Genomic DNA, 24,474 nt, shown 5'->3' with positions numbered 1-24,474 from the left:
TTCCGACTTTGCAATCCAGTCCCCTATAATGAAAAGGACATCTTTTTTGGGTGTTAGTTCTAAAAGGTCTTGTAGGTCTTCATAGAACCATTCAACTTCAGCTTCTTCAGTGTTACTGGTTGGGGCATGGATTTGGATTACTGTGATATTGAATGGTTTGCCTTGGAAACGAACAGAGATCATTCTGTCGTTTTTGAGATTGCATCCAAGTACTGCATTTCAGACTCTTTTGTTGACCACGATGGCTACTCCATTTTTTCTAAGGAATTCCTGCTCACAGTAGTAGATATAATGGTCATCTGAGTTAAACTGACCCATTCCAGTCCATTTTAGTTCACTGATTTCCTATAATGTTGATGTTCACTCTTGCCATCTCCTGTTTGACCACTTCCAATTTGCCTTGATTCATGGACCTAACATTCCAGGTTCCTATGCAATATTGTGCTTACAGCATCGGACCTTGCTTCTATCACCAGTCACATCCACAACTGGGTATTGTTTTTGCTTTGGCTCCATCCCTTCATTCTTTCTGGAGTTATTTCTCCACTGATCTCCAGTAGCATATTGGGCACCTACTGACCTGGGGAGTTCCTGTTTCAGTATCCTATCATTTTGCCTTTTCATTCTGTTCATGGGGTTCTCAAGGCAAGAATACTGAAGTGGTTTGCCATTCCCTTCTCCAATGGACCACATTCTGTCAGACCTCTCCACCATGACCTGGCTGTCTTGGGTGGCCCCACATGGCATAGCTTAGTTTCATTGAGTTAGACAAGGCTGTGTCCATGTGATTAGATTGACTAGTTTTCTTTGATTATAGTTTCAGTGTGTCTGCCCTCTGATGCCCTCTAGCTACACCTACCATCTTACTTGGGTTTCTCTTACCTTGGACGTGGGGTATCTCTTCACGGCTGCTCCAGCAAAGTGCAGCCGCTGCTTCTTACCTTGGACGAGATCTCCTCACCGCCACCCCTCCTGATCTTGGACGTGGGGTTGCTTCTCTCGGCCGCCGCCCCAGATGGATGGATTTTAGGTAGTTATAAATGAGTGTGTCTTCATGGTCCTTTATCATATTCATCCATATAGTTGCATAATATGACTGCATTGGAATTTATAACCATCTTTCTTTAGGGAGTAGGTCTAGATAGATAGCCCATGAATTAGAGGTGTTAAAAATTAAGAGAAACTGTTTAATATCTTCCTAACTCACCCACATAGGGCTGTTAATTTAATCTAGGGGATGACAGACCATTGCCCGCAAATTTTATTCGCACACAAGTACTCACATTCACTTCCATATTGTTTACCACTGCAATTGTTTACCACAAGAAGACACATGTTGGTCTTTCATAGAAGGTTGCCTCTGATGTAGCTGTTCACAAAGAGCAGAATAAGGCCTCTGCAGTGTGTTCAGTGGACCAGAAAGGAGGGGGCATCAATCTTCTCTATCCTCCAGTTTCTCAACAAGGTATTCTGTCTGAAATGGATGCAGCTGATACCAGATTTGCTGTCAGTGACTCCTGGGTCTCCACCAAGGCTCCTGTCTGTGGAAAAAGTCAGAGACTCAGTCTGTTTTCAGAACATCATCAACAGGAAGGACATGGCAGCTATTACTGGTCCAGCTCATCACCAAGGCTCCCTCTTACAATGGGCTGGGGTGTTCTATTCTGTTGTCCCATCTGACTTATGCTTTTCAACACACACATGGCCTCCCCCCCCCCCCCCCACACACACCCTCCACTCACCTACTCCTCTGTTTACCTGTCCTTCTCACCCCCTTGGATGGACTTCCTTCTTGTCAGTTGCTTCCTCCTAATGCAAACACAAAAACAGGATCATTGTTTGAGCAAGCTGAAGTATATTATCCAAAATATATCACTCCAGTCTTACAGAGAAAGAACATTCTAAACCAACATATTTGCACAATATATTTCTACAGTAAAGTTATGACAGGATTCCTTCGTGAATTCCTCTTGGCTATTCGACTTACCAAAAACAGCTTTGCAAAATGATTTATGATGATCATAATAGGGTCAGTGTGTTTTAAAAAAAACTTGCATAAATGTGGGAGCTTACAGAGCCATAGTGCTTTGATTGGGAACTCGGATTTGTGAATGTCACCATTCCCAGGTTTCAGTACCAAAGGCCCCCTGCCCACCATTTTTGCCTCTTGTTTTCCTCAGAATTGGGGGGCTAGACAAGGGAAGCTTGCTTTCTTAATAGCGTCCTTCCTAGAATCTTAACTATTACAGACAGTTATCTGATTATAATATTTGTTGTTCAGTTACCCAGTCATGTCCGACTCTTTCTGACCCCATGGACTGCAGCATGTCAGGCACCCCTGTCTTTTCACCATCTCCCAGAGCTTGCCCAAACTCATGCCCGTTGGGTCCGTGATGCCATTCAGCCATCTCATCCTTTGATGGCCTCTTCTTCTGCCCTCAATCTTTTCCATCATCAGGGACTTTTCCAGTGAGTGTTCTGTTCATATCAGATGATGGAGCTCCAAAATACTGGAGCTTCAGCATCAGTCCTTCCAGTGAATATTGTCTTGATCTCTCTTAATATTGACTGGTTTGATCTTGCTGTCCAAAGGACTCTTGGGAGTCTTCTCCAGCACCACAATTCGAAGGCATCAGTTCTTTGGCATTCTGCCTTCTTTATGATCCAGGTCTCACAACCATATGTGACCACTGGGAAGACCATAGCCTTGACTATACGGACCTTTGTTGGCAGAGTAATGTGTCTGCTTTTCAACATAATGCCTAGGTTTGTCATCGCTTTCTTGCCAAGAAGCAATCATCTTCTGATTTCATGGCTGCAGTCATCATCATCCACAGTGATTCTGAAGCCCAAGAAAAGGCAATCTGTCACTACTTCTACCTTTTCCCCTTTTTGCCATGCAGTAATAGGGCCGTATTCCATGATCTTAGTTTTTTAATATTTAGTCTTAAGCCAGTTCTTTTCATTCTCCTCCTTTACTCTCATCGGGAGGCTCTTTCGTTCCTCTTGCTTTCCCATTAGACTGTATCATCTGTGTATCTGAGGTTGTTGATGTTTCTCTCACCTATCTTGATTCCAGTTTGTAGCTCCTCCAGCCCAGGATTTCTCATGATGTGTTCAGCATATAGGTTAAACAAACAGGGTGACAGCAGACACCACTGTTGTACCCCTTTCTCGATCTTGAACCAATCGGTTGATCCATAGGGGGTTCTCACTTGCGTCTTGACCTGCACATAGGTTTCTCACGAGACAGGTAAGATGATCTGGTATTCCCATTTCTGTAAGAGCGTTCCATAGTTTGTCATGATCTACACAGACAAAGGCTTTAGCGTAGTCAATGAAACAGATGGATTTTTCTGAAATTTCCTTGCTTTTTCTACAATCCAGCAAATGTTGACAATTTGATGTCTAGTTCCTCTTTCTTTTTTAAAGGATTACAATAGTACAATATTCTTATTGGAGATATTTGTAAACAGAAAAGGAGGAAAACACTTCATGATCTCAACACTCAAAGACTTTAATTTAGGCTTCTCTCTACTTAAGCACCTAAAAGCTATGTTTAACTTAACATATCCACCAGGGTGTCCCTCATGCCTCAGTGGTAAAGAATCCACCTGCTAATGTTGGGACACAGATTCAATCCCTGGGTTGGGAACATCCCCTGGAGAAGGAAATGGCATCCCACTCCAGAATTCTTGCCTGGGAAATCCCATGGACAGAGGAGCATGGTGGGTTACAGTCCTTGGGGTTGCGAAAGAGTTGGACACAACTTAGGGACTAAAAAACAGCAACAGTCCACAACAGAACCCCCAGTTCCCTCATTTTCAACTACACCCCATCCTATAGAAATACTGAATGACAGCTGAATAGGAAATCTGAAAATAAGGTTTTTTTTTTTTAATGAAAACATAAAAATGCTGTGTTGTTGTGGCAGTTTCAACTGGTTTATAGCTGTTCTCATTGGTATGTTTATTAACTCCATGTTTTAGAGTAATATTAATATGTATTTACTCAAAGGTTTCCATAGCAGAACAAGTTCACTTTTAAGAAGTACATTAATCCACCTATTTTGAAATAGAGCTCATTACTCTGCATCCATGACAGCATGCATTGAGACACTGCAGAGTAGACTTGTTTTTCCTGCCCACATCCTTGGATTTATTCCGTCGTTACAAGAACACAAATAAGCCAGACACAGGAAGATGGGGAAGGGGGTGATGTCTGGATACACACACAGCAGTTTTTCAAGAAGAGCAAGCACTTCAGTTAATCCTCCAAAAAGCCTTAATTATATATGTCAACATGCCTGAAAAGTTTCCCCAATCTTGTATGGTAGCTCATGTGATGGTTATAATGTTTTCACAGAGTCAAATGATTCAGTCTTAACAAATTATCAAAAATCCAGCATTGATACATTTTTATTGTTTAATTTTGTTTTTTTGCAAAAACATTCCTAGGTATTCCTTGATCCTGATGATAGTGGGTTATTTTGTACACAGAAATCTCCAAGGATCTCCTAAAGCAATAATGGGAAAATTTCTTAAAATATGTACAATTTAGCTTTTTTAATAAAAACTTGAGCTATATTAACCAAATACCTAAAATGTTATCTATACTAGTTAGGAATAAAGGTGACTGCATGTGGGGGAGTTCCCTGGTGGTCCAGTGGTTAGGCCTTGGCACTTTCACTGGTGTTGCCTGAGTTCAGCCCCTGGTTGGGGAACTAAGATCCCACAAGCCACATTGTGAGGCCAAAAAAACAACAACAACAACAACAACAGTGATTGAATGTGCATATGTAACATATGGAATTTCTCTCCCTGAACACCAAATCCAGTGAAACTAGCTGGAACAATTCTCCATGTTTTACCTCTTCATTTCTTTCACCCATTTTAACAGACTGTACACTGCCTGGGGGCAGTCCATGCCTTTGAAATTTAAAATGCTCTTCCTCAGCAGGAAGTTCTCATCTAAGAATTATTATAGCTGTATGGGCTTGAATTATACTATTATTCAGACCTGGAAAGAAATGCTAAAGCAACGTATCCTGTATGGCTCAGAAAGCTGTTGCTACAAATGGAGAGCCATCTTTTTAATAGACATCTCTCCAAAAGAAAGATTATTTCATTTTAAATTGGTACAAGTACAGAATCATTTCTAGCTGCCCTGACTGAAATGCACCAGAGATAAATATTGAGTACTCCACTAACACCACACTAAGAATCCAGGGTCACTGTGTCTGGAGTCAGATACTAGTGAGAGTTTGTCCTTTCACAGAAGTGGAATTATGTCTCCTGGTCTTGCGAGTGACTGCTTGCTGAGTGCTGCTGGGTTCATGGTGTGCAAACCAGCCAGATAGCATGTGCTAAGAGAGCAGTGTTCTGTGAACTCTGGAAGCCTCACTATGTGGGAGAGTGGTCTCCTTAGGGTTATGGGATAGGGTCAGGATATAACCCTTGCAGCTGCAGGAAAAGGTAACACTTGCTCCTAATTTTCTCTTGTCTCTAAACACATCCTGAAGTCTCAAGTTGGGTTTAAAAACACTACAGAAAATTCCTTGATAACAAGAAAAAAGGACAGAAGCAGCAGAATGCTCACACAGGGCCTGTTCCTTCTGGTCTTTATTCATTGTTTCCTGAAGTTGAGCTTGGCTGCTGCTTCGCACCCTCCCAGCACTTCTCCACTTTCCATTGTGGCTTCAGCCTGGCAGCTCTGCTGCTGCTGCTAAGTCGCTTCAGTCGTGTCCGACTCTGTGTGACCCCAGAGACGGCAGCCCACCAGGCTCCCCTGTCCCTGGGATTCTCAAGGCAAGAACACTGGAGTGGGTTGCTATTTCCTTCTCCAATGCATGAAAGTGAAAAGTGAAAGTGAAGTCGCTCAGTCGTGTCCGACTCCTAGCGACCCCATGGACTACAGCCTACCAGGCTCCTCCGTCCATGGGATTTGCCAGCCAAGAGTACTGGAGTAGGGTGCCATTGCCTTCTCTGGCAGCTCTGCTAAAGCTGCGCTAATGTTCTTACGTTCTTGCCCTTCTCAACTCGGCCGTATTTAACAATGTTGACCTGCTTTGCCTCTGCAAGAGTCTGCCATGAGCTCTGGCAGCCACTGGTTTCACAATGCTGTATGTTTCTGCCCAGCACCCTCATTTCTCCCAGAGACCTTGCTTTGCTCTTAGCTCTCAGGTGTGGATTTAATAATATTGTGGCATGTTTTAGAGCCACTTGTGCTAACTAAAAGTACACATCATTTTATCCCTTGGACAACAATGTGAACTATTCTGATTCCAGTTTTACAGATAGGGTGTGTGTGTATGCTCAGTTGTGTCCAACTGTTTGCAGCCCCAGGAACTGTACCCATCAAGCTCCTCTGTCTATGGAATTTTCCAGGCTAGAATACTGGAGTGGGTTGCCATTTCCTACTCCAGCAGATAGGGTAACTGAGGCATAGTCATTGGTTCATTTATTTTATGCACAAAGGAGGAAAAGATAATTGTAAGATCTTTCTAGCTTCTAAAACTAATTGGTTTGAGTTAGAAATTCAAATATGAAATTAATTTGAGTTCCTTTTTTGTCATAATTATTAAGAAAGGCCTTTAAATTTATATTTAAAGGATATACATATTCAACTTCCCATGTCCAGGTATCTCAAAAAGGACTTGTACAAATAAAAGTTTAATCACAGCTAAACAGAGAACAACATCACATTATAGTGTTTTTCTCTCTCCACCTTTATTCCTAAAATTTATTGATCTTAGCTGTCCAAAGTTCTTTTTATTACTTAAATTGCTAATTGAAGACTTAACATCCCCAAAGACTCAAGTGAAATTTCAGTATCTAGAACTGAATCAGAAAGAGCAAGGTCTAAAGACTTGATTAAAAAACATAGGAAACAGGTTTTCCAAATGGAGTATGTGACGTTCTACATGTGCTCCCATCCCCACCTGTACTTCCTCCGAATCACATCTCTCTCTCTCAGCCAAGCTCAAAGGCCACATCTGAGAATCCTCAGGTTTCGCCTCCTTGTCTTCATGGCTGCTCTCTCTTGATTGTAGCCTTCAGTCTGTACTTTGCCATTTTGCATCTGATGAACTGCATCATAAAATGTTCTCATTATTTCACTGTCTCACCTCCCCTTGCAGCTTACACAAGTATGACTTTGGGGGTCAGGTACTATGTCATATTTCTTTGGTAAACCCCCTCGGATGTATTGTGGAGCACTTGTGACCTCTTGCTTAATGTACACAGGAGAAGATACATACCCGAGTAGGTAACTTTCCTGAATTCTCACAGTAAGAGTTAATGGACATTATTAGATTTTAACTTTACTGCAAGGCTAGACAGTTTCAAGTGAATGGCCCTAATTCCAACAGTGAAAGAAAGGAACCTTTTTTCTTACGTCTGCTGAAAGAAGGAAGGCTCCTTCGATTGAAAAATTCCTGTTAACACAAGAAAAAGGTAAATGATACAGTTCAATTTTGAATTGTAGCCTTACACAATTAAATTACGTAGCCTTACACTCTTCAGTTTGGTGCCTATCAAATCAGTACACTTGGCAAAGTGTACTAAGTGTACAAAGTGTTTTTTGTTTGTACAAAGTGTACAAAGAACTGGGAAAGAATGGTTTTTCATGCAAGGTTGGTGTTTTAAAAAGCAGCACAATATTGTAAAGCAATTATCCTCTAATTAAACATTTTTTTAAAAAAAGCAGTGTTGATGATAAGCCAGGAAATAGGACACTGCTGCTAGTATAATTTCTCCACTGGCCCCCAGCTCCAAGAATCAAGGAAGAGAATTTTGATATGACAAAGATCTTATATGCTTACGTAACTCACTGAAACTATGAGCCATACTGTGTAGGGCCACCCAAGACGGATAGGTCATAGTGGAGAGTTCTGACAAAACGTGGTCCACTGGAGGAGGGAATGGCAACCCACTCCAGTATTCTTGCCGTGAGAACCCCATGAACAGTACAAAAGTAACTTAAGATAGGCCTGCTCAAAAAACAGCTGAAACCACATTTAGCTGCTGATGGAATATAGCAATGAGACAGTAAAGACAGCAGAACGCCATTTATATGAATACATAAAAAATGAAGGTTGGAGTATACTCTCAGATCTTGCCCAAATATATTCGTTCCACTTGCTTTTCTATTTTCAGTTCTTTATTTAGAACTGGCCATGTCTTCACCGTTCTGTAGGTGTTTCTAAGTTGGTAGCCTCTAGTGTGTTCCAGAGCAGTGCCTTTCAAAGTCTTGACTGCAGTCCACAGTAAGAAGTTGCACAATCCATGATATGTGTATCTGATAATTCCATTTAAAAATGCTGGCTATGACATCAAATTACTTGCACATCTCACTACCAGGATGCTGTTTCTTCTACTGTTGGGACAATTAACAGTTTCAATTTCTGTTCTAAAAGTGCTCATCAGCCCTGCCATGGGCTCTTGTCAAAGTACTTGAGTCTCATTTTCTGTCTGGCTGCTTCTATCTTCCAGGGCCTAGACCTTTCCTAATAAAGGATGAAGAAGACACAGTTGTAAAAAAGTTGTTTTAAATGATGATAAGTCAGCTTCAGCTTATAGGAAGTAACTGACATAGGACTTCTGTTCTTTTTGAAAAAACATAGCTTGGACTGAGTTGCTGCAATTTGAAGACTAGACTATTATTAACTTACTGAAGTGGAATGTGGCAAGTACAAACATGTTTTCACATGTGTTTAAGAAATACAAAAAGTTTACTTAAATCACTATCAAAAGCAGAATACAAAATACTTTGCAATTCAAAGTATTGCAGTGTTTATCCTCTCACAGATTAATTCTAAAGAAAAAACTATCATTTCAAGGGAGGTAACACAAATTCTTGATAAGAATTATAAACTGAGTTTATTCGAGCTCTGGGGCCTCCTCATTCTCCAAGGTCTCCACCATCAACAGCTCAAACGGATTGCTTCCTTCATGCCAACTCCTGGTGTTCAGGGTGGTTCCCACTCTGTTCTCTGACCAGCTGATACCTGATTTCTTCTGCTTTCTTCTTTTTGAATTTAATTTACCCTTTGGTAGGAACAGTTCAGCAGGGGCACAGGATCTTGTGGCATTGAACAGATGTTCGTAGAGTTGCTGGGCCTCAGGACACAAGCGCAGGAGGCTCTCCACCGAGGCCGACGTCAGTAGTTGTTGGCACAGACCATGCACCAGGCTCCCACTGTACAGTCTGCTCAGGGAAGAGGAGAGGGTATCATTACAGTCGAGGCTCCTGCGCTGGGACAGCTGTCACTAACGTGGCTTCAACAGATGCATCAAATACTGAGAGCGCTGCTTCTATAAAATCATTATTACTTACTCAAGGATAATCTGTTTCTTGAAAGAAGGAACTGAACTGTTACAAAGATTATTTCTTGGCTGGTAATACTTAGAACTTTTTATCTACAAAGTAAATGATGGGTGCTTGCTGGTTCTGCAACTGGCCCCAACTTGAGCAGGCCTCTTAACACTTCAAAGAAAAGGAGTTAAAATGCCTCTGGTTAAACAAACAGGTAGGCTGTTGAATATGTGAAAATTTAATTGCATCATTTGTGAGGTTATTGGTTCACTTGGATTAAAAACTCCACAAATACAAGCTGAGGTGAACTGGAAGCCACAGATTTAATATTAATATATAACTTACTGCCACGGTTGATTGGTACCTTAGCAACTGATGGAGAACCACCATTTATTTAGTATAAATCATCACTTAAAGAGCCTTTGATGCTGAGATGAAGGAACAACTCTCCTGCTGAAATCACTATTAAGGGAACTGTTTCTGCTCTTTTGTTTTAAATAGATCTGTGGTCACTAGAGAGGATCCAGTCAAGGATGGCCAAAATTATTAAAGGAAAGGAAATCCATAGGTCAAAGGGCAAGTAATCTTATTTGGTAGAAAGTTCCAGGGTGTATTAATGTAATAGGGGCCTGGCTGGGTTGGCAGGTTTGTGTGGCCACCTGTGATTGCTGGGGGTCCGTGGGGGCAGCTGAGGCCCAGGTGCTGTCAAGCTGGCAGGCCTGATGGGCCGACATGCTGGCAGCAAGAGCTTCAGGCACTGCACTCATGAAATGGGAGAGGCAGGCACCGGCCCTCAGCACAGGAGAGGTAGCCAGGTGGTTAGAGGTCCTACTCTGTCAACAGTCAGGGTCACACAGGGGTGCCAGGACAATGTGGGGACAGGCTGATCGCGGTGTTCTCCGAGTCCCAGGCTAAGGACTGGCTGGACAGGGTCTGGGGACCTGGTCCTGAGTGCACTGGCAGCTGAGATCTGCCTCGAGCCAGGCCTGGGTGGGAGGACCGACAGGGTGCTGGACGAGTGCTCCTGGGCAGGGGACTGGCCCACACGAGTACCCTCTGCTCTTAGCCAGAGCCTGGACCTCAGAGGATGAAAGTCAAGCCTTGGGACTTTGCACCAGTAAAATGAGGGGTAATGCCATCGCTTTGCTTAAGGAATTAGGTGTTAAAAGCCGCAAGGAAGCAAGGAAACAGAATTTAATGCCTCTCCTTCCCTTTCTCAAAACAGAGAATAACAACTGTTTTGTTACAAGTGTACAGGAATATCAGGACCTGACCAAGGACAAAGGATCTGACACCAAGAAGTCTGCAACAACTAACCATGCCCTCCCTCACTTTTCCTATAAAAGGGCTTTGCTGAAAGCTTTTGGGGTAATTTTGGGTTTTTAAGGCACAAGCCACCCATCTCCTTGCATGGCCCTGCAATAAACCCTTCTCTGCTCCAAACTGTAATATTCTGGTATTGTTTGGCCTCATTGAGTGTCCAGCACACAGACTTACCTTCAATAACATTAACAACAGTATTTACTGCTAGGAAGCTTTGAACTTGAAACATTTCAAGTCATACCAGTACACATGAAATGCCTCCATATAAAACTAATTTATTCAATAAATATGTGAGTACTTTACTGAATGTGAGGCTCTGGGGCTATAATAGTAAACACAGCAAACAAGTCCTTAGCCCTCCCAGGGCTTATAATCAAGTGCAGAGATATATGTAACTGCAAGTCTATTTTCTAACCATCTCCCTTTTATCTTTCTCACTCACTCCCTCAAATATACAAATCACTCAGATGTCCACTCTGTTGATCCTACCACCCTTTTCACTGGCCCACACCCTACTGCTAGCCTTTTCTTATACATTTTACACTCCACAGTCAAACATTAACCCACGTCCTAGCATGCAGGCTGTCTCTCCCTTCTTCATACTTGTCTGGCAAAACAAAAGCCCCAGACGAAAAAAAAAACAATCCACATAAGCATCTAATAGTCACATCACTAAAAACTCTGTGACAACAGACTTTTTAGATGTTTTGCCCACTACACCCTAGCACAGAGTAAATATTTACCATCTGAATGAATGAATGAATAATAATATGCCAAGTGGTAAGAAATGCAAGTACAAAGACACAGAAGAGCAGCAGGACTACAGAGACTAGAAGTAGAGAATATTTCAGTAAGATCATAAGAAAAAGCCTTCATACTGTGATATCTGAAAGAAATGAGGGGAAGAGTTATACTCTATCAACAACTGCCTCTTACCTTTAAGGAACTGATTTTTTTTTTTTAATTTGGAAAGCTTTAAAAAAAAATCATGGAAACTTTCTTTGGAAATATGGAAATAATTTAATGTTTTTTAAACTTAGCATTATAGTTCTTCAGGTATAACAGTGATCCAAGACCAATTATACTAAATTTGGTTTCGTTAAAAAATCTTCTTTGCTTTCAATGTAAATAGAACTTTGACATGTGGCCACCTGAACCGGCTTCCTGGTAGTTACTTACCGAGTTAGGTCTGGCTCCGGAAGAGGCGTGGACAGCAGTTGGTTGAGATACAGTCCCATCTGCAGGCAACACTGCCACTGACAGAAGACGTGAGCGGTGTCCAGGTCCAGCCGTGTGCCCGGCGGCGCCTTCACTCTCTGCAGCTCTTCATACAGCGTCTCAGCTCCACCGCCCCGCACAGCTTTCTCCTCTAGATAAGAGACACAGCCAAAGGGCAGTATTTCCAAAAACACTGTATCATCTTGTAATATTTTTCCTTACATAAAACTTCAGATTCCATAAAGAAAAAAACTAGTTTAAATAACCAAAATGCTTTTCTTTTCTGTCTCTTAGCTATTTTCATGTCAGTGTAAAAGCCTTTTGACATATAAACTGAAATATTTATACTGAGATGCCTTTTTAGTGACAACCTAAGTTTATTCAACCCCAAATTCTTTACTTTTCCTTAGAATAATATCTCTTTCTCTGATCTACTACCTGACCTTAAACACATCTGCATTTGAACTCTCCAAACCCTAAATCTGTCTCTGAAAAATACCAATTACTATGAAAAATTCCATTCTCTTTACTATTCTCTTTCGCTAAATTTCCTCAAAGAACAGTCGTGTGTTCAAAACACGCTTTAACTTCTGTTTTATGGGGAAAAAACAAAAGCAAGACTCTCAGAAAATCTGGCAAGTCATCCACCCGCTCAGTGTTGAAGGAAAAGCAGCAACCACTCCAGGAGACCTGCCTGTACCCAGGTCCACACGCAGCCTGCCTTCCAGACCAACTTGGAAGGAAGGAAAAGGAGGCCCACCTTTTACCAATGAGCGAGCACCAAGGCACTGAGCCTGCCTGGGTGGGGGTGGGGGTCCACATTCCTAAAAGAAAACAAACAGACCCTTGACATGTCCCTTCTTTTGGACTCAGGTAAAAACCTAATAGGCTGGTGCTCTGACAGTCTTCTTAAACTATGTTTATATTCAGTGAGGGGAAACACCCTAACTTTTGTCTTAATTGGTAGCAGGCTAGAACTTACTTGCTTACAATAGTCCCTTCTGACAGAGGCTCTCACACTCTGGGGTGTCCTGGAGTCTCTGTTGGCTCATTGTTTCATGAACTTAATTTAAGCAGCAAATGTCAGAGTAGCGCTGTCCAGAACTTCCTGCAATGATGGGAATGTTGTCCAGTACAGCAGCCTCTAGCCATTTGTGGCTCCGGGGCATTTGAAATGTGAGTTCATTGAGAAGCTGAATGTTCAACTTTAAACAGCCACATGTGGCTCACAGCTATCATGTTAGATAGTGCTGTTCTAGAGTGCGACAACTGTTATACATGTTGGATAAGCTCATAATCCTGTACAAAGGGTAATCTCATTAGAGGACTGACAGGCTCCCATGCTTCAATATTTTATTTCACCTGGCGTTTAAATGAAGATGCTGCTGCGTTGCTTCAGTCGTGTCTGACTGTGCGACCCCATAGACGGCAGCCCACCAGGCTTCCCGTCCCTGGGATTCTCCAGGCAAGAACATTGGAGTGGGTTGCCATTTCCTTCTCCAATGCGTGAACGTGAAAAGTGAAAGTGAAGTCGCTCAGTCGTGTCCGACTCTTAGCGACCCCATGGACTGCAGCCTTCCAGGCTCCTCCATCCATGGGATTTTCTAGGCAAGAGTACTGGAGTGGGGTGCCATTGCCTTCTCCGAAATGAAGATGAGAGTACCTCAAAGTGTATTTCTCTAATAGAAAGAGAAATTACTATTTCTACCATCATTAACTTACATACTAACAGAAACTTGCAGTGGAGAAAACAAAAAACAGCAGCACAAGCATTCACATTTACTGTTATTGTAGGTGTCCAGAAGTTCCACTAATGGGCAATTGGACGTAAGTCTCCAGGGCAGATGCTGCTGCTGCACTGAAGAGAGGGACAGGGAACACAGAGTAAAAAATGCACATGAAAGTCGTGCTTTCGAGACTCAGCCTCAGGTGCCGTGGGGCAGGTGCGTGAGGCAGCATCAGCACATCTTCACTGCTGTGCCCTTGGGGTCAGGGCACACGTGATGCTCAGAAAGATTGATCAAGGAATCAGAGCTGTCTGGGTGCCCCACTTCTAAGTTCTGATACAACTGATGGAAGTAAATAATCTGGGAACTTTTGTTTGTTTCAACTGTTGATTATATGCACGTAACTCATGAAGACATACTCCTGGAACATGCAGGCACCTACCAGGGCTGCTGACCATGGCACGCAAGGGCCCCAGCAGCATCCCCAGCAGCAGGGCCTGTAGGTGATGCAGCTTCAGCGTGGCCTCTGTGTGCTGTACCCAGTAGCAGCTGACAGCGACAGGCAACTTCAGCGCGGCAGGGACTGGGTCCAGGAGGCTCTGTTTCACCTTCAGCGTTTCTAACAGAAGCATCTGCCGGCTAGCCAAGGAGAGCTGGAAATACACACCAGACATTCTGCAAGTTACTTTGGGGAATGTCTTTTTTTTTTTTTCTAGTATGAAGACACTTTCATGCAAATGAAACCAGGTCAGTTTTTATCTTTCTGTGGAAAAAAGTGAGCCCCACTTAGAGCATTTAGAACCTTCGTAAGGGCTGGCGTAAGTTTGGTGACCGGCTGGACGTGCTGTGGTCCTTGTTTGCATCAGTCCGCGCCCCGGTCCACAACCCGTGTGGGCTGCTGGTTATCTTCCGTGTGCCTCTCACCCGGGAAGCTAGTGGAAACAATCCTCAGGCCCCAACCCTTAAAACTGATTCAGTAAATCTGAGGGGAGCCCAGAAATCTGCATTTTAACACTTCTGCTTTAAGAAACAAAGATCTACATTCAACCCTACCCTTACCCGCTAGTGACTGTGCCGGCCCCGGCCTCCATGAGGGCATCACTGACCACCTCCGGAAGGCAGACTGGGACGACATGCACCCTCTGCAGCATCCCACGCAGCCTTCTGTTTGTCTGGGTCCTGACTCAAATGTATGTCTTATTGTCTGTTTTCTTCCACAAGAGAATTGCCCCAGGATGGCCACTTCTAGTGGCGGGTATATTCCAGGGGAACAGGAATATTTAAGGACTGCCTGCATTGTGCTAGTAACTCACCACACCAACTTTTACTCCAGGTTTCACATAAAGAAAGTAATAAGCTATGAGAGCTTCAGGCTCTGGTTGAAATAATTTTAACTTACTGAATATCTTTTCTTCTTTCTTTTCGATTTTTATTCTTTTTTAATTGAAGGATAGTTTTCTTAAGATTTAAGAAACATAAGGGACCTTGCAGGTCACAGAGTTTCACAGAAAAGGAAATTAGGACTATTAGAAGAGCACCGCAGGGTGACTTCACCATCAAACTCTGAGAGGAAAAATAATAGTTTGTATTAGTGGTGTCTGCACAAAGCCAGAAAAGACTTCCTTCTTAATTTTCTGGAAAGATGAGACTACCTGGCACATTTCTCGGCATGTAACGCCTCGCCGGTAAGTAAGTGTGTTGACAGCTGAAAATGGAGATGTGACCTTGAAGTAAAACACATTGTAACTGGCAAAACAGTTACACTGTCAATGTATGACAGCTTTTAATACAATGATTTATAGGTACTGGTTTTAATAACTAGATACTCTGATGAACTTTTTAAAATTAGAAATACACAAAGTGGTTTACAGCACAGTCACCCACCCCTTTGGGAAGTAGCATTAATTACTTAAATTTAAATATATTCCTCATAATCTCCTAAACTGATAAAAGGACATACCAAGCAAAGCTAAGAAAACACATAAATTCTTTTCTGACATAATGCTTAAATTATTGAATTCTCTAGCCAAGTTACAACTTTTATAAACCAAGCAGAGTCTGGCCTTTGACTTCAGACAGGTTCTCCCCTCACTAACTCTGCAGCCGTGAGCAAGTTTCTTAGCTTTTCTACAGTCAGGTCTGATCATCTGTATAATGGACACTAGTAGGAGTTACACAAGATGTTTCCTAAGACTCACTCATCCATGTTCCCTTCCCAAAGGGGAACTGCTCCGCTCACAGCCCTTAAATCTAGTGAGGGTTCATCCCACGTTGACAAATCTGCAGAAGAAGCTGCCACAGAGGCAGAGGAGAGAGGCTGGTCTCGGCACACTGCCTTACTCTCCAAGAACGACCCCTTCCATCTCTCCTTTACGGATAGCCTCTTGAGGGTTCACTTGAATGGTGCTCTGTCCACTGCAAGTAACACAGTGAAAATGGAAACTCTATCCTATGTGGTTACTGTGGGAACTAAATAAGAGATTGTATAAAGTTTCTATTACAAGAGCTGGCACAGAGCAGATGAAGTATTATTATTTTTTAAACTAAAAAAAAATATTTATTTGGCTGCATCGAGTCTCAGTTGTGGCATGCAGGCTTAACTGCAGCATGTGGAATCTTCTCAGACCATAGATCAAACCTGCATTCCTTGCATTGCAAGGCAGATTCCCTACCACTGGGCCACCAGGTAAATCCCAGGTGAAGTACTATTGCCACATCATGTTAAGCAAACGAAATAAACAGATACTATCACAAAGTTTCCATATGTGAACTTCACATCTCTGGAATCACATCTGCACCGATACCCTTTAAAATTACCGTGGGCTAATCAGAGCTAACAGCACTGAATTAGAATACAGAATTGACTGTGCCAATGGAAACCCAAATGACATCTGCAGATACAACTAAGATCTCACCTCACTTTGAATACAGGTACATGATGAGAATACTTGTCACCTGCACTGAGTCAGGAGTATTAGCACACTGTACTCATTATCTCAACTTGATTTTCAGGCAGGAAAAGTGTCCCAACCCCTGTGTCATACCATATACACACACAAATATCAGTTCCAGATAGATTTCAGATCTAAATGTGAAAGGCAAAAATTTTTTTCATGACTTTGGAGCAGGCAATAAGTCGGTTACAAAAATGATAGGCATAAATGAAATTTTAGAGTGTATTAAGAACTTCTGTTCATGAAAACATACTTGAGTGAAAAGACAATCCACAGTATACTCCCCACAATGCATGTTATTTGATAAAGGACCTGTATATAGGAATAAACCAAAAAACAGGAATACGGGAAAAGACTTTGAATAGAAGCTTAACAGAATATGCACACGGCCAATGAACACATGAAAAGGTATTCAAATAAAGTCATCAGAGAAATGCAAATTAACACCCATCAAATTGGCTAAAATGATGGCAACCATAATAGCTAAAATTTTTTAAAAGGATAGAAGACACCAAGTAAGGGTAACGGTGTAGTCAGAGGAATGGCCATAAACTGCTGTGGGAATATTTGCTGGTGAAACCACTGTACAAGAGCACTCGGCAGTCTCCTAGGCGGAATGTATGTGTGTCTTATGGCCCAGCTACTCCTCTCCTAGTTGACGTATAACCAGGAATGGAGTAGCTGGGACGTATGACAACGTGCAACTGTCACGTTCTGTTGAAATGTGACCATATTTTTACTAAATGCTGTACACTCAGATGTTCATAGCACTATTCATAACAGCCTAAACTGCAAACTGCCCAAATGCCCATTAGCTATTAAAAAAAAAAAAAGCTGGAAAAATCAATTGTGGCATATTCCCTCAATGTAAAAATACACAGCAATGAGAAGTGAATGATCTGCAGCTACACACAGTGATATGAATGAATCTCATTAATCTCATGAACATTATGTTGAATAAGACAGATGATTTATGAAGTATAAAAAGTAACTATTAAATGTTGTTAGAGATGAAGACAATGATCACAAGAGGTGAGGGAGAGAGTGACTGCAGCCACACGGTGCAAGCAGGGGTGCTGATAATGAGTCTTCACCTGGGTTCTCCTTATGTGCAACTGTCAAGCTGGTCAGAACTCATCAAGGTATAAATTATCTGTGCACTTTGCTATGTGGACACATGCAGGGAAGGACGAAGGGCAAAGCGGCAAAGGAAATATTTAGGGCTGATGGATGCACTCATTAGCTTAACTGTAGGATGGATTCACGGATGTAAATGTACACTGAAACTCATCAGAGTATGTACACTTAAAACAGACATTTCATTGTACATCAGTTACTTCTCAATAAAGACATAGATTAAAAAAAAAAAAAAAGGCCTCCAACATTGCACCATTTATGTTGTGAGTAGAAATGTAATTTCAGCAACACATCCTTTAGAATGTTGCTGTTGGAGGATGGAGGGAATGAGAAGGCATCTTGAGACTGAAAAATGAGGCATGTGTCTCCATATAATCAATGGATTGGTTTCTTATCAGGTAACTCACTCAGGGTGGGATCAGGATCTGGTGGACAACAATCGATCAGAAGCATTTGCAGGGGCCATTGGGACAATTTATAGTTAACCTGGGGGTGGGTGCTTGGAAACAGGGTATACATTCCTAAGTCAAAATTCATGAATGGGTAACTGGTCTCATAGACATAGTCAGACTGCTTCAGAAAAGACTTCCATTGTTTGTGACTAGCAGAGCATAGAGGCCACCGGGTCCTAATGATTATTAAAAAGTCTCTATTAACCATAGAGCCCTTATGACAGAGGAGTGACTGATGGCCCTCCAGTATACTCCTGGGAAGGGTCAGCAGAAGAACAGGAAGAGCTATAAGGATTCAGGACACCATCGGTCATGCTAACAGCCAAACTTTTTTTTTATTGGTATGGGTAAAGTTTTAATAAATCCCTGTTTGGAATCTGACCTATGCTCAGCTCTAGTCAGTTGTGCTACTTAACATGATAAGAATGTCTCTCATCTAGACTTAAATGAATTATACACACCAGATGTGAATGTCCAATCTTGGGCTTCCCTGAGCATGGTGACTTGTAATCAGGCATGTCCCTTGCAGGGACCTCAGAAGTTATGTATATGGAATTGTTACAAGAAAGATTAGATCCTGTGGGGAAGCAGGCCAATGGGACTTTTTCCTTCTTTAATTGAGATATAATTCCCATGTCATAAAATTCACCCCTTTAAAATGGTTTTAGTTTATTTGTGCCATGCCATGCATTGAAAGAGGAGAGTGAAAAAGTTGGCTTTAAAACTCAACATTCAGAAAACTAAGATCATGGCATCCGGTCCCATCACTTCATGGCAAATAGATGGGGAAACAGTGGAAACAGTGACAGACTTTATTTTTGGGGGCTCCAAAATCACTGCAGATGGTGACTACAGCCATGAAATTAAAAGACGCTTGCTCCTTGGAAGAAAAGCTATGACCAACCTAGATAGCATATTAAAAAGCAGAGACATTACTTAGCCAACAAAGATCCATCTAATGAAGGCTATGGTTTTTCCAGTGGTCATGAATGGATGTGAGAGTTGGACCGTAAAGAAAGCTGAGTGCCGAAGAACTGACGCTTTTGAACTGTGGTGTTGGGAGAAGACTCTTGAGAGTCCCTTGGGCTGCAAGGAGATCCAACCAGTCAATCCTAAAGGAAATCAATCCTGAATATTCATTGGAAGGACTGATGCTGAAGCTGAAACTCCAATCCTTTGGCCACCTGATGTGAAGAACTGACTCACTTGAAAAGACCCTGATGCTGGGAAAGATTGAAGGTGGGAGGAGAAGGGAACAACAGAGGATGAGATGATTGGATGGCATCACTGGCTCAATGGACATGAGTTTGATTAAACTCCGGGAGTTGGTGATGGACAGGGAGGCCTGGCGTGCTGCAGTCCATGGGGTCGCAAAGTCAGACATGACTGAGCGACTGAATTGAACTGAACGAATGCCTGTGCCATGCCATGTCATGCTAACTCACTTCAGTCATGTCTGACTCTGTGCGACTCTACGGACATAGCCTGCCAGGCTCCTCTGTCCATGGGATTGTCCAAGCAAGAATACTGGAGTGGGTTGCCATGCCCTCCTCCAGGGACTCTTCCTGACCCAGGGATCGAACGTGGGTCTCTTAAACCTTTTGCACTGGCAGATGGGTTCTTTACCACTAGCAATAAGCATGTGCAACCATCACTAATTCCTGAACATTTCATCACCCCAGAAAGAAAACTTTTCCTATTAGCAGTCATTCCTCATTGCCAAGAAGGCTCCTGGACCTACTGATGTGAATCCTATTCATCCTGCCCGAGCTGTTACCAATGGGGAGGCTAAAAGGGCTAGTTCCTGGTCACCTGTGTAGACATTCTGGGATGGATGATTTTTGGTTGAAGATGCTGTTCTGCCAAATATAAGATGTTCAGCAACATACTTGGCCTCTCCTAACTAGATGGCAGTAGCAACAGGCTTCTTCCCCAAGTACTACCAATCAAGTGTCCCCTGACATTGCCAAGTGTCACCTGGGGGCAAAATCACCCGCCATGGAGAATCAATGGTGTATAACCTTGGGAGGACTCCAGCTCCTGATTCAGCATCCAGGGATGCTGTCCTGAGGTCCTATATCCTGGAGCTGATGGGCACTTGGAGTGGCCTGGGAGACTCCTGAGTCTGAATACTGAGTTGGATCTAATGTGCTTAGTCGCTCAGTCATATCTGACTCTGTGCAACCCCATGGACTGTAGCCAGCCAGGCTTCTCTGTCCATGGGGTTCTCCAGGCAAGAATACTGGAGTGGGTGGCCATTCCCTTCTCCATGGGATCTTCCCAATCCAGAAATCAAACCCACATCTCCTGCATTGTAGGCAGATTCTTTACCCTCTGAGCCACCAGGGATCCAACCCCCACCCCTACCCCCGCCCCCACAAATAAGTATTGCAATTGGAATTGTGAATTTATCTGCATTTAATTTGTAAATATAAGCAGCTTCATATCTATTTGTAATTTTTAATATATTTATGTAATATTACTAAAAAACAAAGTAAAGAATGGGATTCATGAGACTTTCTTTTAACTCAAAAAGGGGGTTGGCCTGCTTTTCAGGTTTAAGCAACAATGAGTTAGGTTAAAACTCATGTTTTCAGTATTAAACTAAGCAAATCATCCTGATGCCATAAACCTCAAGTCTAAAAAAAAGTTCTCATCAATAAACATGAAAAACTAGGCCCAAGCATCAGTATCAATTTTGTTAATTGCAATTCAGTGCAGTCTGAGATATTAGTTATGCCTTTGGTCAAGGCCTGAAGGCAAACTTTCCATTTTCTGCAGCTCAGAATTTTTTTCCCTTTCCTTTTATTTTTAGTCACTAACTCCATTCTATTACTAGCTAGTTAACAACACACCAGTAGTAATAACCACAGAGATAACACATGCTACTGAAGTACAGTGGAAATGGTAAATTTGGCACTAATGGATCTAGGTTTGAGGCCCAGCATGGATAACTCCCTGGCTGATGATTCACATACTTACTTAAGAGTCCTAGTTTTCTCAGCTACGAAATAGAGGCAATATAGCAACCGACCTCAGCTTGTTATATTGAGAGTTAATACATATGAAAGTACTTTGTAATCTGTAATTTACAGAAATTGCAGTGGTATTACAAACACTTACCTCAGTCAATTTGCTTAAGTCAGAATGATCCTTGGGTAGTTCTACTGCATTAACAATTGATGTTTTGATATTTTTATTAATCCTTTCCACTTCGCTGAAAGTTGGAGGCTGAGGAGGCAGTGCATCCCAGGCCACATTACGTACATGTGGAGGAGCATTCATGAGGAGCCCATAGATGACTTGCCGGATGGGCAGAGAGATTCTGTGGGCGTTTGGTCGCTGCATGTTTTCCACCTGTGTGTGGAGAATGGTCCGTCTCAGCACCAGAGCATCACTGATGAAAGGGGACAGCTGGCCCCTGGCTAAGGCTGCAAGCACCCATGGTGGTAAACCGGGACTCCAGGTGTCTGGGCAGGTGTAAGCACCATGCTGGAAGAAGTCCTGAAGCCTTCCCTGGGCTTGCAGGTACTCCTCCATGGATCTGCACAGAAGTTCCTTCACGGTTCCTCGTCTCTTTTTGGGGAGATGGTTCAGAACGCTGTCTAATGCTTCAGTAGGGTCAGCGAAACGAGACAACCAATTTAGAAGTCCCAGCACCCGGTGATGTCTCCTACCCTTAGAATTGGCAGCCCCAAGAGGCAGTCGTACTTTACTCAAGAACGTCTCCATGACAGGCAGATTAACGTGGTCATTTCCACACAGCACCGCGAAAAGAGGCAGCAGCGTTTTGTTCATATTGCCAAAGTGACAGCACAGCGCATCGAGGAAAAAGCACTTGGCAGGGATGTAGCGGTCTCGTGTGCCCTTGATGGTGTTCACATTTCTCCACTGAAAGCCATTCAGTGGGCAAAACCCACTTTTCAGATCAAAAATGCAAAAGTCACTATCGGATGATAAGACGGGGCAATTCCAGTGATTAGCAAGGGTCATAATGTCCCGATCTGCTTCCGAAAAGCACTGGACGAAACATACCTGCAGCTTGATCAGAACCTGTATGAACACCTCTCGGATGAGTAAGGGGCACACATACCCACCCCCTCCAACAGAAAGGGAATGGGCCATCTGGATCTTCTCCCTAGCTCGATCCTTTAAAGTGTTAAGCTTCTTATCTGAAATGTCACATCCTCCATCTAAGACAACATATGGACAGATTTTACAAGCAAATAGTGATTCAAAGAATTTTTGTACAACATCTGTAAAAGAATCATAGTCCCCTCCATATCGCAGCTCCAAGTTTGAACTGAAGTAAAGCCGGTGGAAGAGGGCATAACCGTCAATGATAATTTTTGTGTCTCGCAACTTAACATCAGTGAAGAACTCATTACTATGATCTTCTACAAAACTCATTAGACCTCGGATACCCATGATCATCTGAAGAATTGCCTGTTTAAAACAAGAGAACACATTTTTAATTGATGTCACAGATGGTGAACAAAGGTACTGTTTTCAGCACCATCAAATGAACAGCAAAGGTTATGAAGAAATCTTTAAATAGAACGCATTAGGTGTTAGCACCTTAGTTCTTACCTAGATTCTGAGCCAACACCACCTAGCTGAGTTCTTTTTCATTCTCTCTCGCTTTCCCCAAGTGTTACAAGGCACAACTTCAATGGTTTCGTGGAAGCTGCTCTTTGGACAGGGATAGAGGCTGCTGACGTACAGAACTTTTGCAGACTTTAATACTGAGACAGTCATCATCCTACAACACAGAATATTTGTTTTGTGGGGTCAAAGTAAAAAGTCCTAAGCTATAAAAATGATAACCTTAATCACTTAATATATCAGAAAACATAGGCTTCAGTTAACTAGTGTGCAGGGTCCCTGATATGGATCCAGTTTTTCTATTTTGATAATCAGAGTCTGAGAATTTCTTTGAGGCCTTGGCTCAAGGGCCTGTCTTAATTAGCATAGTTACAAGTTTCAAGCCGGGAGGAACTGAATTCTCCAGTTTCACTCTAACAAGGGACTCTTCTCATCTGTCTCTGCATATCTGCCAGATTACTGAACATATCCTTCCCCAACCTGCTAAGTTCCAGGATATGAATTGCTAGTGTCTCCTTTGCCCTCAGGCTCCAATATGGCTCAGCAATGCACGGTTACTAATGCTGTGTTTATTTAAAACTGTAAGATTTTGTCAAACATGGATCCTTTCTTTTGCATTAGTTTTGATTTTTAAAGAAACTGTGTTAGAATTTACCTTGATTACAGAGTTTTTGGGCTTCCTCTCGCATTCAGTGCCCAACTCACTTCACCTCAATATTGGCCCTGTGTGTCTCAACACCTTACCCTGTAGGGTACCTACTTCTCTGCAAGTCTCTCTTCTAAAGCAAATGAAAGTAGAGACCACATCAACTCATCCCAGGCTAGTTACAGCATCTTGCAGAGTAGATGGTCAACAAATTAGTGCTGGATAGGAGGGCGCACAAAAGGTCTGCTGCAAGTCCTCAAACACGGGCCTTCACACCCGGTCCCCAGGCCGGCAGCGGCCACCTGCTTGGTACTTTGGGAGGACCCGCGGGACCCGGGCGAGAACTGGAGGACCTAGCAACTGAGCCAGACCTCCCGAGCGGAATCGGAAGTCTCCGCGTTTGACGTCACGGAGACCCCGGTTACCGGAAGTCAGTGGCGCAGACTCCGCAGGGTGTGAGGGGGTCCACAGGCCTCGCGCGAGGTCATTCAGGAAACACGCTCCGAAAGGCTGCCATTAAGCTAGGATAGCAAGGCCCGCAGGACGTGCCGCCTTTTCCCCGCCCACCTGGGTCTGCGCACACTTCCGCTTAAATGACCCTCTTAGGGGCCGCCTCCGCGACTTCCCGGTATGCCACGCGCCTGCTTCCTGGCAACGGCGCCCAGCAGCCTCGCCCGACTTCCTGGTACGGCCCGCGCTGTCTCCTTGGCAACGGCCCCAGCAGTCTGGGTCTCTAGCTCGCCCGGCTTGGCAATCGAGGTGTGAGGCGGCGCCTCCGGACTCCGGGTTACTGGAGGGACCCTCGCCCTCCACCCGGAAAGGTACGGGGAGACTCCTCAGGGCGCGCGGGCGTTCCGGGAATGTGATGGTTTCAGGGCCGCCTCTCCGGGACTCCGAATCCGCGCCTCCTCGCTTCTATTGGCTCTTGACTTTCTGGACCTGCTCCAGCCCTGAGAGGATGTGTGGCTCGTGCCTCCTCCGTTTGTGTTAAGCTGCTTTGCTCAAATGTAAATTTAAAAAATTTAAGGCAAGAAATTATTCGTTTGACCTTAGGGTTAAAGTTTCCCTTAAGGTTAGATCCCTACTTAAGAATCTGG

At 43.1% G+C, this 24,474-nt stretch overlaps 2 protein-coding genes across 26 annotated transcripts in view; one reads left to right on the top strand and one right to left on the bottom strand.

Moving 5' to 3' along the window:
* Positions 1-1,166: 1,166 nt before the first annotated feature.
* ASTE1 (asteroid homolog 1) lies at positions 1,167-24,076 on the bottom strand. Of its 9 annotated transcripts, none has more exons than XR_006641348.1 (8): positions 23,387-23,937; positions 22,717-22,888; positions 21,250-22,572; positions 14,026-14,236; positions 11,818-12,007; positions 6,941-7,088; positions 1,743-1,809; positions 1,167-1,541 (listed from the first exon to the last, which is right to left on the bottom strand). XR_006641348.1 is itself a non-coding variant. In XM_025291858.3 (7 exons), exons 3-6 carry the CDS (start codon positions 22,558-22,560, stop codon positions 1,755-1,757), a joined length of 1,767 nt encoding a protein of 588 aa, XP_025147643.3. In that variant the 5' UTR covers positions 22,561-22,572; positions 22,717-22,888; positions 23,387-23,937; the 3' UTR covers positions 1,167-1,541; positions 1,743-1,754. The 9 variants fall into 9 exon arrangements, 7 of the variants coding, with proteins under 7 accessions (XP_025147643.3, XP_006056305.3, XP_025147655.3 ...); XR_327367.4 differs by having other exon boundaries at positions 1,759-1,809; XM_025291858.3 differs by lacking the exon at positions 6,941-7,088.
* The window catches only part of NEK11 (NIMA related kinase 11), a 267,287-nt gene continuing 266,872 nt past the window's right edge, over positions 24,060-24,474 (top strand). For 16 of the 17 annotated variants that reach the window (XM_044947220.2, XM_025291957.3, XM_025291948.3 and 13 more), the window contains exon 1: positions 24,060-24,198. The gene's annotated coding sequence lies outside the window, so the exon portion shown is untranslated. The remainder of the gene's footprint in view (positions 24,199-24,474) is intronic. The other variant, XM_025291891.3, reaches the window with a different exon arrangement.

Source organism: Bubalus bubalis, chromosome 1 (assembly GCF_019923935.1).
Source record: "Bubalus bubalis isolate 160015118507 breed Murrah chromosome 1, NDDB_SH_1, whole genome shotgun sequence".
Taxonomy (NCBI): Eukaryota; Metazoa; Chordata; class Mammalia; order Artiodactyla; family Bovidae; genus Bubalus; species Bubalus bubalis.
Note: the sequence above shows the minus strand (reverse complement) of the source record. Positions and strands in the feature narration are given on the sequence as shown.

Coding starts and splice junctions, on each gene's coding strand:
- ASTE1 (XM_044947198.2), bottom strand. CDS start 22,560: ATGATCATGGGTATCCGAGGTCTAATGAGTTTTGTAGAAGATCATAGT. Junction 14,237..21,249: donor ACTTAAGCAAATTGACTGAG/GTAAGTGTTTGT, acceptor GTGTATTTCCAG/CTCTCCTTGGCTAGCCGGCA. Junction 9,208..11,817: donor CCGGAGCCAGACCTAACTCG/GTAAGTAACTAC, acceptor TTCCCTGAGCAG/ACTGTACAGTGGGAGCCTGG.